The following is a 17,176-nucleotide window of genomic DNA, read 5'->3' on the forward strand; positions in this document are numbered from 1 at the left end:
AAGAATTCCCGTTTTTGTTGAAGAAACAAAAAGGAAAAAGAACGCCCGCGAAAATGCACAAGTCTTTAAATATTTTTAATTCAGTTATTTTTAAAACTGGAAAATTCTGATTATAATGTGCAACACTTAACAAAGTACAGAACATCTGTGACCAGTTTTATATGCATAATGGCATAGAAAGCTTCTGGCCCTTTTGTTGAAATAGGTAAAGTTTGCAAAATTGTCACCTTCGAGAATATTATCTAAGGTTTTTATATCACGAACTTCGGAAAAAGTGATTTTTCGAGTGTGGTTTATGCTCGCAAACTAAATCTGGCACGAAGTGGTTTGCTGGGTCAAAAGTGGAGTTGGAAGCAAACCGTCGGCAAGCAGATTAGCCTTATCGGTTGCCGTGCGAACAACCCCAGGGTTGTTGGATAGTGGGGGAATTGGTGATTGCTCATTATTTACTACACTGTTATAAACTTTCCAGAAATCACAAGTTCCTAATTTCTACGGCTCAATGCGTTTTCTGCTGGTTTCAGTATATTTGCTCTTAGTTGCGGCTATATTGCTCTTACAATTATTCTATCTTTTATATACTTTTGTCTATTTATACTGGACTTATGTCGGATAACTTTGCAGTGTGCATGCTGTCTTTGAGTTATTTTTAAAACTGGAAAATTCCGATTACACTGCGCAACGCAACGCTAAAAGAGTACAGACCATCTGTGGCCGTTTTGATATGCACAAATGGCATGGAAAATCCGTTTCTGGCCTTCTTTTTGCTGAATTAAGTACAGCTTTTAGATGATAGGTCCCCAACCAGAGCAGACAATCAGTTGATTTTGAATAAAAAATGGACGACCCACTGATTTCGACAAGATTAAAAACGTAGAGAGAGTGAAACATTTATTGATCATCCAATCCCGGGCAACGTCGTGCCTCCCTGCTCCCGGGCAACGTCGTGCCTCCCTGCTAGTATATATATATATATATATATATATATATATATATATATATATATAATTATCCACATACAGTACTGCCTCGTTGTATCACAGCTCATTAGTGCGGCTAGAAAAGCAACTACCTCAAACAAGGATTGAAACTCGACTACCTAGACGACAGTCGGCGCTTCTAATCGTTAGGCTATTTGACTGCTGCTATAACGGGTATGTGAATTAACAATGTTTAAACATTGTCCAAACGCCTAAGCTCAATTTGTTTTCACAAAGAGCATCGTTTAATACGCTAATGGCAGGTTGTTTATCACTTCTCAAGATGCTCAACCCAAGATAGGGAGCATTATAGTCATCCAAATATATATATATATATATATATATATATATATATATATATAAATAAAAGTGAACGTGTCTGTGTGTGTGTGTCTGTGTCTGTGTGTGTCTGTGTACATTTCCTTACGCAATAACTCTGTCAATTTTTAGTCTACAGACTCGAAATTTGAAATACAAGGTACTAAGATTTGGGTAAATCTATGTAATCGGTTGTTGGCCATAAATTTGACTGTTACGGAGTCAAAGTTCAACGATTTGACTTTTGAGAACTCTAACAAACTCCTCCGACAATTTTGGGTATAAACAATTGAAATTGTAGATATAGGTTTCTAGGACACGGATCTAACTTAATAACTTGATTTGAGCCCAAAAGAATTAATTTTAAGGGGTCATAATAGGGGTCAATGTTAAAAAAATGACCTCTGCGGTCCCTACCAAATTACTCAGACAATTTCTGGTCTAAACCTTTGAAATTTTACATAAAGGGTATTCAGTGATAGGACAAGAATTTTAATCGGTTTGAGTCGAAAATTTGAGCTATCAATATATAAATGTATGTATGTATGTTCGCATGTGTGCGTAAAACTTTCGACAGATTCGACGGATTTTCACGAGATCAGTATTGTTTGGAGCTCGACCCTTCAGACGAAAAATACCGAAAAATCGGCTAAAAACATTAATTTTTTCACCCTCAACTGGGCACTTTTCTACAGGAAGGGGTCGCTTTTTTCGTCGATATTTTCGAAAGTCTTCCCTTCTTTTCGATTGTCTAGCCTTAATCAAAACCTACGTCATTCCCGGTTTGACGGTGGTCGTAACAGCAAAGACGTCACGCTTTTCCCCGTTCTTTTCCTCCTTCACGGTACGGGTTCGAGCCGGCCTTCCTACTGCCACTTTTTTTTTGCTCAACATACACCTCCAAACACCCGGGCAACGCCGGACCGAAATGTTAGTATATATATATATATATATATATATATATATATATATATATATATGAATGTGTGTGTGTCTAAAATGAAAGTTTACATAGATATGAAAGCAGAATATTTGTTCCTTTTTTTGAGAATTCTTCCAGTACAAAGATGGATCCACTAACTGTCTGAATGATTTCAGGGCCGTGAATTATGCACGTGTCTGAAAAAATCGTAAGCAAAACTCCCATGTGGCGTGGTTCCTGGCCTGGATAAAAACCATTTTCAATGATAGCGTCTTTGAGTATTGCCAAGAATAAAACCAACCGTTAATATAAATTGGGTATAACAGTTACCGAAGGATGGAAATAAACTATACAATTGGGAATATTTATGCATAATAAAATGGAAATAAATGAAACATTCAGAAGGTTCACTAGATAATAAGTGCTGACTAAAACCTAAACAGTTTTATGAATGCAAAATTGAGGAAAACGAAATTTTATAACAAAAACGGTAAGAGATAAGGATATAATAATTTTCAATCATGAAAATGTTCATAGTGCATAGACATGTTTGGTAACTAAGTGAAGGAAGTCAAGCTATTCATCGTGTGAATATGCGTGTATGTATGCAAATATTTATCAGCGTTGCATCGTATGAGTGTACGTTCGTTTACCTTTGTTCTTGTTTATACCTATATAGCTGTAAGTAGAAATTTGTGACTGTTCGCCTGATATTTGCTAGCGTGTAAGCACTGCGCGATAGGTGATTTAGACTGGTATGTGAATCATTGAGTCCTTTTTACATCTGCCAACTAAAAGCTGAAGGGGTATTGAGCAGCCGGCTCGTGAATTCTCTGTTTTTTCTCTTATTTTTTCTGTTTGTTTTATGAGAATTGATAACTTCGCATCAACCTACTACATTCACATATACGTGTAACTTTCTGGGGATTGACACGATTTTCATTGGATGGAAAATATTTTGAGTTCACACGTTGGTGTTAAAATATCCTTGTTTTCGGGGATAAGGAGGAAAAGTAATTCCAACAAAGCGAAAAAGAAATAGTGCAGGCAATTAGAGCTATTTACGTTTTAGCGTTCGTGAGAATCTCTTCTCAGTCTGCCTATATAATAAATGTCGATGTTCATTTGTTTTCATTGTAAAAAGTTCAATTAGATATCTTAGTGATATTAAGATGAACGTTTGAACATTTGTTTTCGATGTTCAGACTATTGAAAGAGTTAATGTGTGTGCGTTAGTGTTAGGGTGTTTATACTTATGACTGTATGTGTGCGTGAGTCGAGAAATGCGTTATTTTGCCACCCCCGATGCCTGACAAAAGGGTGAAGGAAATGTTAATTCTGTCGTGGATCAAAACGCCATCTTTGATAAATTCACAAAAATACATTTGATCGTTTAAAAGGTTTTCATTAATTAAGGCATGTGTATACACAGATATGTGTACAGAAATTATTTGAAGGACTATAAGTAAAGTTATTATTAATATATATATATATATATATATATATATATATATATATATATATATATATATATATATATATAAATATAAAAGCGAACGTGTCTGTGTGTGGGTGTCTGTGAGTGTCTGTGTAAATTTCCCTACGGAATAACGCTGTCAATTTTTAGTCTACAGGCTCGAAATTTGATATACAGGTTACTGAGATTTGGGAAAATCGATGTGATCGGTTATTGGCCAGAAATTTGGCGATTAAGGGGTCAAAGTTCAACGATGTGACCTTTGAGAACTCTACCAAACTCCTTCGACAATTTTGGGTCTACGCACTTTAAATTTAAGATATAAGTTCCTTGGACATGGATCTAACTTAATAACTTGATTTGAGCCCAAAACAATAAATTTTAAGGGGTAATAATAGGGGTCAAAGTTTTTAAAAATTGACCTCTGCGGTCTCTTCCATATTACTCTGACAATTTTTGGTCTAAATATTTGAAATTTTACATAAAGGGTATTCAGAGATATAGGGCAAGCTTTTTCATCAGTTTGGGTCGAAAAGTTTTAGTTACGAATATATAAATGTTTGTATGTATGTCTGTTTGCATGTCTGCCTTAAACTTTCAATAGAGGCGACGGATTTTACCAAGATCAGTATCGTTTTAAATTTCGACCTTTCATACGACAAATATCGGAAAATTAGCTAAAAACATTAATATCTTCCCCATCAACTAGGCACTTTTCTACATGGGGGGGCACTTTTTTCGCCAATATTTTTAAAGTTATCCTCTTCTTTAAATTGACTAACCTTAATTTTAAAAAATATCGCTTCCGGTTTGGCGGTGGTCGTAACAGCATAAACGTTAGGTTTTACCCTGTTCTTTTCCTCCTTTGCGGTACGGGTTCGAGCCTGCCTTCCTACTACAACTTTTTTTTTTTTTTGCTCAGTATACACATCCAAACACCCGTGCAACGCCGGGCTGAAATGCTAGTATCTCTATAAAAGTGAACGTGTCTGTGTGTGTGTGTTTGTGTGTGTGTCTGTGTACATTTCCCTACGCAATAACTCTGTCAATTTCAAGTCTACAGACTCGAAATTTGATATACAGGGTACTAAGATTTGGGAAAATTGATGTGATCAGGTTTCGGCTAGAAATTTGGCTGTTAAGGGGTCAAAGTTCAACAATTTAACCTGTGAGAACTCTACCACACTCCTCCAACAATTTTGAGTCTAAACAATTGAAATTTTAGATATTGGTTCCTTGGACATGGATCTAACTTAATAACTTCATTATACCCCAAAACAATAAATACTAAGGGGTCATAATAGGGGTCAAAGTAAAAAAAAATTACCGCTAGTATATATATAAAAGTGAACGTGTCTGTGTAGTATGTGTGTCTGTGTGTCTGGGTGTCTGTCTTTCTGTCTCTGTGTGTGTGTACATTTCCCTACGCAATAACTCTGTCAATTATAAGTCTACAGACCCGGAATTTGATATACAGGGTACTGAGATTTGGGAAAATCTTTGCGATCGGTTTTCGGACAGAAATTTGGCTGTTAATGGGTCAAAGTTTAACGATTTGACCTTTGAGAACGCTACCAAACTCCTCCGACAATTTTTGGCCTAAACACTTTAAATTTTAGATATAGGTTCCCTGGACATGGATCTAACTTAATAACTTGATTTGAGCTCAAAACAATAAATGTTAAGGGGTCATAATAGGGGTCAAAGTTTAAAAAAATGACCTCTGCAGTCTCTACCAAATTGCTCAGAAAATTTCTGGTCTAAACATTTGAAATTTTACATAAAGGGTATTCAGAGATAGGGCAAGCTTTCTCATCGGTTTGGGTCGAAAAGTTTTAGTTACCAATATATAGATGTATGTATGTTTGCATATCTGCCCAACACTTTCGACAGACGCGACGATTTTCTCAAGATCAGTATCGTTTTGAAGTTCCACCTTTCAGATGACAAATATCGAAAAATTGGCTAAAAACCTTAATATCTTAATCTGAAACTGGACACTTTTCTACAGGGGGGGGGGTCGCTTACTTTCGCCGATATTTTTTTAAAGTCATTCTCTCCTTCCAATTGTGTATCCTTAATTTTAAAAAATGTCACTTTCGGTTTGGCGGTGGTCGTACCAGAATAAACTTCAGGTTTTTTCCCCCGTTCTTTTCCTCCTTTGTGGTACGGGTTCGAACCTGCCTTCCTACTACCGCTTTTTAATTTTTTTTCTCAACATACACATCCAAACACCCGGGCAACGCCGGGATGAAATGCTAGTATATATATGATGATTGCAACGTCTTGTCAGACGAGTGCCACTCCCTCAGGCACTGAAAGTCCATGAGCCGAAAATGACTTTCGTCCAACCTGCAAAATTCACACGCTCAAACAGACATGACACTGAAGACGGTCATTAGTATACATACGTATACATACATATATATACATGCACGCATACATACATATATACACATACATACACATACACATATACATATAACACACATATATGCATACATACATACACAATACATAATACACATACATATACATACATAAACATACACAAGACGATCAATGGAATACATACACACACACACACATATATATATATATATATATATATATAAATGCAAATATACATATATACACATACCCACATACATATCTGTAAACATTCACACGTATATACATATATACATAAATAATGCACAATGCACATACATACATATACATACACACGCGTACATACACATGTACATACATATAAACACACACAAATATACAAATGCATACATACATATACATACATATACACACATGTACATATATATACACATACATGAATATGCACTCATACACAAACAGGCACATACATACATACACATATGCATGCATACATATACATACACACATGCATATATACACGTACACACATGCATATATGCACATACACACATGGATATATACACATACATACAAACAATATATATATACGTATATACATACACACATACATATATGCATACATATATACTATACATATACATACATATACACATAGATATACACACATATACATACACCTATGCATACATATATACATATAATGATGGCAGATCAATTATTACATGCTTCCAGCATTTCAGCCCTACACGCGTCACAACTTTTCCATGGCTGAGGGAGTATCTATACATAGATGATGTTACAGAGTTTTAGCTTTGTACGACAGCTAAATCTCTCTCTCTCTCTCTCTCTCTCTCTCTCGTTGTTGACATCCAGCAACAAGCAAGAGCAAGATAGCCAGGAACAAGTCAAACTGCAGACCAGCTTAATTCGGGTACTGGTTTCCCGCTTTATGCCTTTTTTTAATCTAAGATTTGTTTCTCCTAGAGGGGTTGCCTTCACCACGGCTTACGGGAGCCCTCTCCACCCCACATACACATGACAATAAACACATGCGTACATACAGATGGACGCCAACATACGCATGCGTGTGCCCACACATGCAACCATAAGCACGTAGAGGCACACAAATACGCACATACATACATATGCCTATACATACGTACACACATACATACATGTAAAATACACATGAAGGAACATTCCAAAAGTCATACATAGTAAGAGATCAGCGGCTGGACCGTTTTTGTCCCTTTTCCTTTCTGATCTTTTTCCTCCTTCCTTTTTTTTTTTAAATAAAAAGTTTGTTTTAGACTCACACATATGCAGTACATGATAATGGTTATGATCATGTTGACGAATTCACACATAATTTTCCAAATAACTCAACGTACGAATCGGCGAAAAAAAAAAAAACAGTACAATTGATATGATTTACAGACGCTTGGATTTTTTTTTAAATAAAAAGTTATTTTTAGACTCACACATATGCAGCACATGATAATGATGATGATCACGTCGACAAATTCACACATAATTTTCCAAATACCTCAACGTACGAAAAAAAAAATCCAAGCGTCTGTAAATCTTATTAATTGGCATGCTGTTTTTCGTCGATTCGTACGTTGAGTGCATATATATATATATATATATATATATATATATATATATATATATATATATATATATATATATATATATATATGTGTGTGTGTGTGTGTGTGTGTGTGTGTGTGTGTGTGTGTGTGTGGCTGTGGAATTTATTATATACAATCTCTCACATTCTGAAAATCCTATCATAAGTTGCTCGCTTGGTTAGCATTGCTGGATGGCATCGTCCTTTCGAGTTAAAACTCCTACTTGTGAGACATCGGCTTGTGGCTATTAGCTGGTTGGATGACCGCGTCCCTTGTTGAGACGAAGTAGGTTCATTTCACAATCGGATTTCGGCGCGGTTTGCTTGATCTGTGTTGGTTAATAGAAATTCTTGAGTGCAGGGCGTTTGCTCAATTGGTAGAGTGCTTGCCTTGCATGCAAGAGGCTCGGGTTTCGAATCCTGAGTTCGGATGTGTCTAACTGATGAGCCCAAATGAGGGCGAAACTCGAGTCTTGGACTTCCGGTTCTTTGACTGTCATGGCTCATATATATATGTATGTATGTATTACATTAAATTAATTTGATTATTAAATAATTAAAAATAGTTTAAAATTACTCAAGTCCCCATTCATCATGTTTTATGTCATAAAATTGCTATTAAATTAAATTAATATATTACTATTAATCTATATATCTATAAAAGTGAAAATGTGTTTGTTCGTGCGCGCGCGTGTGTGTGTGTACAGTTCCCTACCAAATAACTCTGTCAATTTTCAGTCTCTCGACTCGAGATTTGACATAATGGGTATTGAGATTTGAGAAAAAAATTTTAATCGGTTTTCGGCAAGAAATTTGGCTTTCAGGGGGTTAAAGTTCAACGATTTGATCTTTGGAAACTCTACCAAACACCTCCGCCAATTTTTCGTCTAACTACTTGACATTTTAAATGTAGGTTACTTGTACATGGATCAAACTTTTTAATTTGATTTGAACCCAAAACAATAAATGATAAGGGGTCAAAATTGGGGTCAAAGTTTTAAAAAATTGACCTCCGCAGTCTATACCCAATTACTCAACCAAATTTGTGTCTAAATATTACCCCCCTTATGTCAAATCTCGAGTCTGTAGACTGAAAACATTTGAAATTTTACATAAAGTGTATTCAGACATAGGGCAAGCTTTTAATCGGTTTTTGGCCGAAAATTTAGCTGTCAGGAGGTCAAAGGTAAACAAAATACCTTTGCGGTCTCTAGTAAACTATTCAGCTAATTTTGGGGCTAAACATTTGAAATTTTACATAAAAGGTATTTCGACATGCAGCAAGCTTTTTAATCAGTTTTCGCTGCCAAGAGGTCAAAGTTGAGATTTGCAGACTCTACCAAACTTCTCGCCAATTTTGAGTCTAAACACTTGAAATTTTAGATGTAGGTTACTTGGACATGAGTCGAACATTTTAATATATATATATATATATATATATATATATATATATATATATATATATGTATGTATATATATATATATATATATATATATATATATATATATATATATACATATGCACATAATTTTATGAACAGTACATGGGCCCGAGCAAAGCCGGACCTGGAATCGCCCATTAATAAAGACCTATCAATCCCCTACCCTATCAATTTATTATAAAATCGTTACTATGTCGATTTTTTTTTAAAATTCAATTTAACATTATATAATCAATTCTTAATGCTGCAATATTTTATGTGAAATTTAAAACAAATATATTGAACGTCAAATCGTTAAATTTTAGTTTTTTGCAGTATTTTATAGGGATCTTAGGGGGGCACAATATGGGTATTTGGTATGTTTAATGTATGTGTTCCAATGGGGGGAGGGGCAAAAGATTTTTGGGAAAAGCCGATTTTTTTTTTTGTGTAAACTATTTTTAGTTTATACTTAAACGTGATAGAGTGAGCGAAATTGATACGTGATATCGCGTACACAACTTTCTTCTTCCATAGTGACAATTTACAATTAGATGAAAAAGAAGAAAAAGAAAAACACTTGAGGGATGAAAAAATAAATGAAAATTCTATGTCCTGTAACAAAAAAAAAAAAAAATGTCTTTCCAACATTATCCCTCCAAGTGCTTTTCTTGTTCTTCTTTTTCATCTAATTTTAAATTGTCGCCAAATATTACTACGCTGTGTGAGAAGAAAGTTTGCTACGTGTTTGCGCGCGCGAAATTCACATTTAACAGCCTTTGTTTATGCTACAGCGCGCTCGGGCGTAGCGAAAACGAAGACTTTTACATGGCGGAAAATAGTTCAACGGTTAATGCCATGTAAACTGTAAATTTGCAACGGAAACGGCTGTCATATTGGTTTAAAGCACACCGAAATTTACAAAAAAAATATTTTTTTCGATACGAACGTGAACGTACAAGTAAGACAATACCAAAAGAGTCTTCAATCTAATAGGTCCCAATTTGTCAACTAGCCTCCAACACCTGCCCTGTCGTCACTATGTTGCATCCCTGTGCCTGTTTTACAAATATTTTTATGCAGTGTACTCTGATGAACTCGTTGCATTTGCGTCCCCTCGACGAACATATTCCCGACAAACCCGCTTAACAACAAAACCACACCCCTTCACTGTTGAGGTCCCTAAATGCCAGACAGCTTTCTACTCTAATAGTTTCTTTCCTCGAATAGCTAGACTTTGTAGTTCCTTTCCTACTACTTGCTTCTCTGACTGTAATGACATGCAGAAGTTTTAATGTAACGTAAACAAACCTCTTGTTAATATTTCATATGAATGGTCTCAAATAGTAACCCCTTACGTCCAAGTGGCGATAAGCTATGTTAGGGGGCGACTGTGAGTAAAACAATCGATCATTTTTTAATTGACAATGGCTGATAAAGCAGCAGCAGCAGCAACGGCCAGTAGTTACTGCTGCTTTTGTTTCTGAATTAAACAAACATTTTCCCACCATTCCTTTTTTATGACGTCAAATTGTTGTTTGCACTTTTTTATTACGTCATTCATTTCAAAGTATAATAATCATGGGTCTCCTCATTTTGGTGAGCTTGATATGCTCGAGGTTTAATGGACCTTCTGTCACATGGTATCCTCCTGCTAAGATAATAAAGATAGAGACAAGATTCGCAGTTACATATAGATAAATGGGCAAATTCTTTGACTGATCAGACATTTTACCAATCTAACTTCTAGAGAAAATGTCATTACGGAAGTGTAAGGGACCTGGTCATCACGTCCGCGGGTGCAAAGGCAGGTGCGAATTCTCGTTGAGACGTACCAATCAAGATATAGAAGGAGAAGAGCTGTTCCCAAGGTCAGGTGCAGAGAACATCAAACAGAAAATAAAGTTTGCCTTCAAGTCATTGCAACGTTTCAGACAAGTCGAAACCAATGAGACTAATAAAATGGTTGCTAACCTGGAGAAGATCTGCAACATGGAGAATGAATGTTATAGTTCAGTGTGTGTATTGCTACGAAAATATACCAACATAGCCCAATGGCGTTTACAGGATGAAAAATACTATCACATCTTGGAGGCTGTCATGAGGCACAGAACAAATATGATTAGAATAAGATACGATTTGCAAATCAAAGAGATCGAAAAAAAGATCAATGCCATTGACGTGGAAATTGAATTGGCACAAGGCGAAGGGGACCATCTTATCGATTACGCCTGCAGCTCGTACGCGGATATGATCGGGATCATCGAGGGCATCAAGAAGAATAAAAAGCTTCTTCAGTTTGCTTACGATTGGGAAAAGAGAGAAATGACAAGAGAATTCTCAGAATTCATCCAAAAGACGGAAAAGTATTTCCGTGACACAGAAGCATCGATCGAGGTGAGCATCCGCAAGGCTATGTTCTCAATGATAAGCAACAAGCTAATGGGCTTGGACCAACAGAACGGCATCATCGCTACAACGCTTGAACATTTGAAGAAAGAAAATGCGAAAGCCGAGGAGATTATCCGAAGCATCCAGGAAAACGTGGATGCATTGCAGATGAACTCGGAAAACGACACGAGAAAGAAGTTGTTTCCGGAGTTCTTTTATCAGACAGCAGACTGCAAACCTGACACGGAATTCGAGCTAAATATACCGATAAAGAATGATATTCCCATTTGAATAAGGTTTGGTTTATTTTTTAGTTTAGTTATGGTTTTGTTTTGGTTTTAATTTTGGTTTTGATTGGGTTTGATTGGTCATCATGCAGTATGATGTTGACGGTTCAAAAAATATCTTTAAAACATAGGCAATCTTGTAATGTACTTAACAGAACGTACGTCAGGGATGTGTGTGTGTGTGTGTGTGTGTGTGTGTGTGTGTGTGTGTGTGTGTGTGTGTGTGTGTGTGTGTGTGTGTGAATGACTACAATGCTCCCTATCTTAGGTTGAGCATATTGGGAAGTGATATACAAATTACCATTGGGGTATGAAGCGATGCTCTTTGTGTAAACAAATTGAGCTTAGCTATTTGGACAATGTAAAAACATTGTTAATTCACTGCCCGCATAGCAGCAGCTGTATAGCGCAACAGTTACAAGCTTCAACTGTGGTTTGGCCGATCGGGTTCCGATTCTGGCTTGGGGTAGTTGCTTGTCTAGCCCTACTGATGAGCTCTGAAACATATTGGTTACATATGTGTATACATGTTTCAGTGGAATTTCAATTTAAAGAGACCCACCTCATCAGACGGAAAAAAAGAAGCGATACTGAAACAGAATGCCAAGGTTCATTCATTTTGTATATTAGAAAGATATCTGGACGAGACTTAAACCCTGATAAAAGGGAAATGTTCAGTTTGTTTGTTTTTTCGATCTGATAACGTGGGTCTCTCCAAATTGAGATTCCACTGAAATACGTACGCACATATATAATGTTGGTATAATAAACATGCTATATATATATATATATATATATATATATATATATATATATATATATATATATATATATATATAGTTTTAAATATAATAGACGAAAGTCTCTTGAGAGCTCTTTCAGCTATCATCTCATCAGGAGAAAATCGATAGCGTAAAAATAATATTATGTCGAAAGTAAAGAGTTCTATGGGGAACTATTGAATGTGCCAAAAAATTACGGGGACACTAAAATAAAGTTTATTAACGTTTAAAAAACGATTAAAATGATAATAAGGTTATTAACGTTTAAAAAACGATTAAAATAATAATCCCCCCTTCGTTGTGCCATTATTTTAATCGTTTTTTAAACGTTAATAAACTTTATTTTAGTGTCCCCGTAATTTTTGGCACATTCAATAGTTCCCCATAGAACTCTTTACTTTCGACATAATATTATTATTTTTACGCTATCGATTTTCTCCTGATGAGATGATAGCTGAAAGAGCTCTCTAGAGACTTCCGCCCATTATATTTAAAACTTTATTTAAATTCTGTACCTCTAAACATATATATATATATATATATATATATATATATATATATATATATATATATATATATATATATATATATATATTTACACTTTTTATACCTACAAATAGTAGTATTTCATACTATGCAATCATCTGTGTAAGAATTGGTAATTACTGCTGGTTAGGAGATCCATGCCCAGTACACCCAGTCACCCTTAGCGATGCAAGCTCGTGTCTGTCCTTCAGAATACCGGCAATTAATATAAAAATGGAAAGAAATGAAGTATTAACCTTTCTTCGAATTATATTGAGTTTATTAATACGACCTTTTTTTCATAATATTTCTGAAATATTAAAAAAAATAAAATTGTTAATATCTACAATGCTTTATCTTCATTAAAAAAGGCAAAAATAAATTAATGCGTTTTTTATTGCTTAAAATTATAACTTTGGTGAAAGCATATTTTGGTTATAAAGAATAATATATTTTCACTAAGATTAAAAAAAACAATGGGTTAATTATATTCTGTGATAGTTAATTAATAATTAATACTGAAAATTTCACTTAAATTTGTTAATTTTCTAAATTTTGGTGAATTTTAAATGATGGAATAGGTCAAAATGTTTATACGAGGGTCATTCCAAAAAAGTAATACTTCTTATATTTTTATTCCACCCGAAAGACTGGAGGGGATTGTAAACCGCATTGTTATGATGACTGCAATTATGCTTTCATGACATTTAAAGTTTCATCTCCTTTTTACAGGTATTGACGGTGTGGGGCTCTTAGAAAGCAATCCCCACCACGGACGTGCATCAGAGACGCATCATTCAATTCTTCCATGCAGAGAAATTCATCGTTGCAGTTGATCTCAGCACATTTAGGAGATGTGTTCGTCGATTTCAGAGTGGCGACAGAGATTTGAGTGACAAAGAGTACTCCGAAGTTTTACGACCGAAGCATCAAAGGAAGCTGGGAAAAGTGCATTGAGAATGGTGGTGACTATGTAGAAACATCAATTCTGGAACACAAAAGGTCGCTCGTTTTAATTGTGCCACTCCCGTCTTAATAGCTCTTCAAAGTTTTAGATTTGAGTTAAAAATTAGGAGGCCTTACTTTTGGAACGACCCTCGTATATGTTTATTTTTAGATATATGTGCGTACATGTGCATGTGTGTGTGTGTGTGTGTGTGTGTGTGTGTGTGTGTGCATGTGTGTGTGTGTGTGCGTGTGTGTGTGTGTGTGTGTGTGTGTGTGTGTGTGTGTGTGTGTGTGTGTGTGGACGGTGTTTTGCTGCGTCTGTCAAGAAGGTTGGTGTTTTTGTTGTTGTTGTTGTTGTTGCTTTCGATATGATGTTGAACACAAAGACTAATGAAATTTCTGTTTAAGCTCAGCTCTGGCAATGACAATAAATGAATCCCAGGCTCAGACAATAAAATGGCCTTTATCTACCAATAATTCTCCAGCATTTCACATGCTAGCTTTTTATGTGGACTGTTTACGACTCACCTTCTGTTAAAAAAAAAAAAAAAAAAAAACACTTCCGCAAAATTTACGTTGAAAAAATAGAGAAAAAATAGAGCATCAAATGTATACTTCAACGTTTCCGTATAATAATAAAATTCATCACAACTTTAATCCGACAATCCACGTCATAGTAATATGTATACTTGGAAAGTTTAGACAAGGCTTTCACATGCATATACAAACATATATCTATCTATCTATCTATCTATCTATCTATCTATATATATATATATATATATATATATATATATATATATATATATATATATATATATACACACATATACAAACATATATCTATCTATCTATCTATCTATCTATATATATATATATATATATATATATATATATATGTATCTATACACACATATATGTGTGTGTATATATATATACATATATATATATATAATACACCCATATATATATATATATATATATATATATATATATATATATATATATATATATATATATATATATATATATATGTCAGGTCATGTCATATGCTACTGGTACCATGTAACCCATTACTACCTTTCTCATGGTCGGGTCACCGGCGACTAAACTGGTTCTCCCACCAAATTTGTTTGGTGAGGAGGGTGACTAGTCTCCCTGAAGGATTAAAAACAAGACCTTCCAAAGGGGCGAATGAACCCTTTTTCGGGGTCAACGGCGAACTAGCACCGTGTGTGTTTGTGTGTATGTATGTGTGTGTTGGGGAGGAGAGGGCTCCTGTAAGCTGTAGTGAAGGCAACCTTTCTAAGGGAAACAAATCTCTGATTTAAAAAACCATAAAGCAGGAGACAAGTACCCGCATTAAGCGGGTCTGCAGTTTAACTTGTTGCTGGCTATTTTGCTCTTGCTTGTTGCTGGATCTCAACATTTTGAACCGAGAGAGAGACTTAGCTGTCGTACAAAGCTAAAACTCTGTAACATTATCTATGTATAGATACTCCCTCAGGGATTTGTCTATAAAAATGGTCCTGTGGCGAGAGAAGTCATTTTTGGGCTCACGGACTTTAAGTGTCCGAGGGAGTGGCACTCGTTTGACAAGACGTTGCAATCATCATCATATATATATATAATACACCCATATATATATATATATATATATATATATATATATATATATATATATATATATATATATATATAAACAAACTGCAATTAGCATATTAAGCAATGCTCTTTGTGTAAATAAATGGAGCTTAGGCGTTTGGACAATATTTGAACATTGTTAATTCACATGCCCGTCATAGTAGCAGCCGATTAGCGTAACACTTAGAATTGCCGACTGTTGTCTAGGCGGTCAAGTTTCCATCCTGGCTTGAGATAGTTGTGTTTCTAGTCCCACTGATTGGCTGTGGTATAGCGAAATAGTACTTTACGTGGATAGTGTATATATATATATATATATATATATATATATATATATATATATATATATATATATATATATATATATATATTAGCAGGGTGACACGACGTTGCCCGGTATTTAATGAAGATCGACGAATGTTTTACCTTCCCATATGTTATTATCGGTGAAATCGTCCATTTTTAATCAAATCGATTAATTACTAGCTCTAGTTGGAGACCCACCGTGTTGCACCGGGAGGAAACTTCACATGCCTCCCCTCAATGACTTAGTCCACAATGTATTGTAGAGAACCTACTGTTGATTTTATAAAATTATTTTATATATAATGGCTTGAATTAAAGTTTAGAATGCAAAAGTCAAGTATCATGTTTCAATTGTGCTCTAAGCAGAAACATTTATTTCGTAGGCGCCCCTGTCATAGCATTTCGAAGAAAAATGCTTCTTATCAGAAAGGGAGAAAAACCGGTATTATAACACTAACCGGGCATGGCTTCTACTATCGTGATAGGTTTACTTTATAAAGAAAATATTATTTTTAGTAGTTCATGTATTATTTTAGCTCATGGGTGCCCGGTTTTGTCCGAGGATAAAAATACGCTTGACCATGATATTTTAATTTGTCCAGATTCTGTTTATATAATTATAGAGTCATGATTTCAAAAGTACAAATAAACTATTTGGGCGCTATCAGCTTTAACCGAAACCGAAAACAAAACTGTAGCATTCAAAGCTGGTGACGTTACCACTGTACCAACGTGACACGCATATGAACTGATTGAAAATTAAAAATTAAAAATAAACTAAAATGAATGTGCAAAATATATAATTATTTTTTTTTTCAATTTTGACTCATTTTTGACATTTTTTTAAAAACTATTTCAATATGCTAAAGACCCATGAAAGAAGGACCCGTAAAAATCCAATCATTTCAGGCCCCTTGCGCCGCTCTGCGACTTTTAGTTTCGGAAGAGATAGTTTAAAAATATGGAGAGAAACAGACAGACAGACAAACAGATAAACAGACATATGGCCTTTTATATATTAGATTTAAAATATATGAAAACAATATTATGAAAATATGACTGTCACATATCCTGATTAAAATATGTGTAGCTATAATATAAACCATTTCTACGTATATATAAAACATAAATTGATAAATAGTCATATA

The 17,176-nt window shown here is 34.9% G+C and overlaps 1 protein-coding gene across 1 annotated transcript; it reads left to right on the forward strand.

Annotated features, from left to right (window-relative positions):
- The first annotated feature begins 10,729 nt into the window (after nucleotides 1-10,729).
- LOC145293351 (uncharacterized) lies at nucleotides 10,730-11,831 on the forward strand. The gene has a single exon (XM_080139992.1). The coding sequence runs from the start codon at nucleotides 10,901-10,903 to the stop codon at nucleotides 11,825-11,827; it is 927 nt and encodes a 308-aa protein (XP_079996118.1). The 5' UTR covers nucleotides 10,730-10,900; the 3' UTR covers nucleotides 11,828-11,831.
- Nucleotides 11,832-17,176: the final 5,345 nt, after the last annotated feature.

Source organism: Euprymna scolopes, chromosome 14 (genome assembly GCF_053919585.1).
Source record: "Euprymna scolopes isolate OS-2025 chromosome 14, ASM5391958v1, whole genome shotgun sequence".
Taxonomy (NCBI): Eukaryota; Metazoa; Mollusca; class Cephalopoda; order Sepiida; family Sepiolidae; genus Euprymna; species Euprymna scolopes.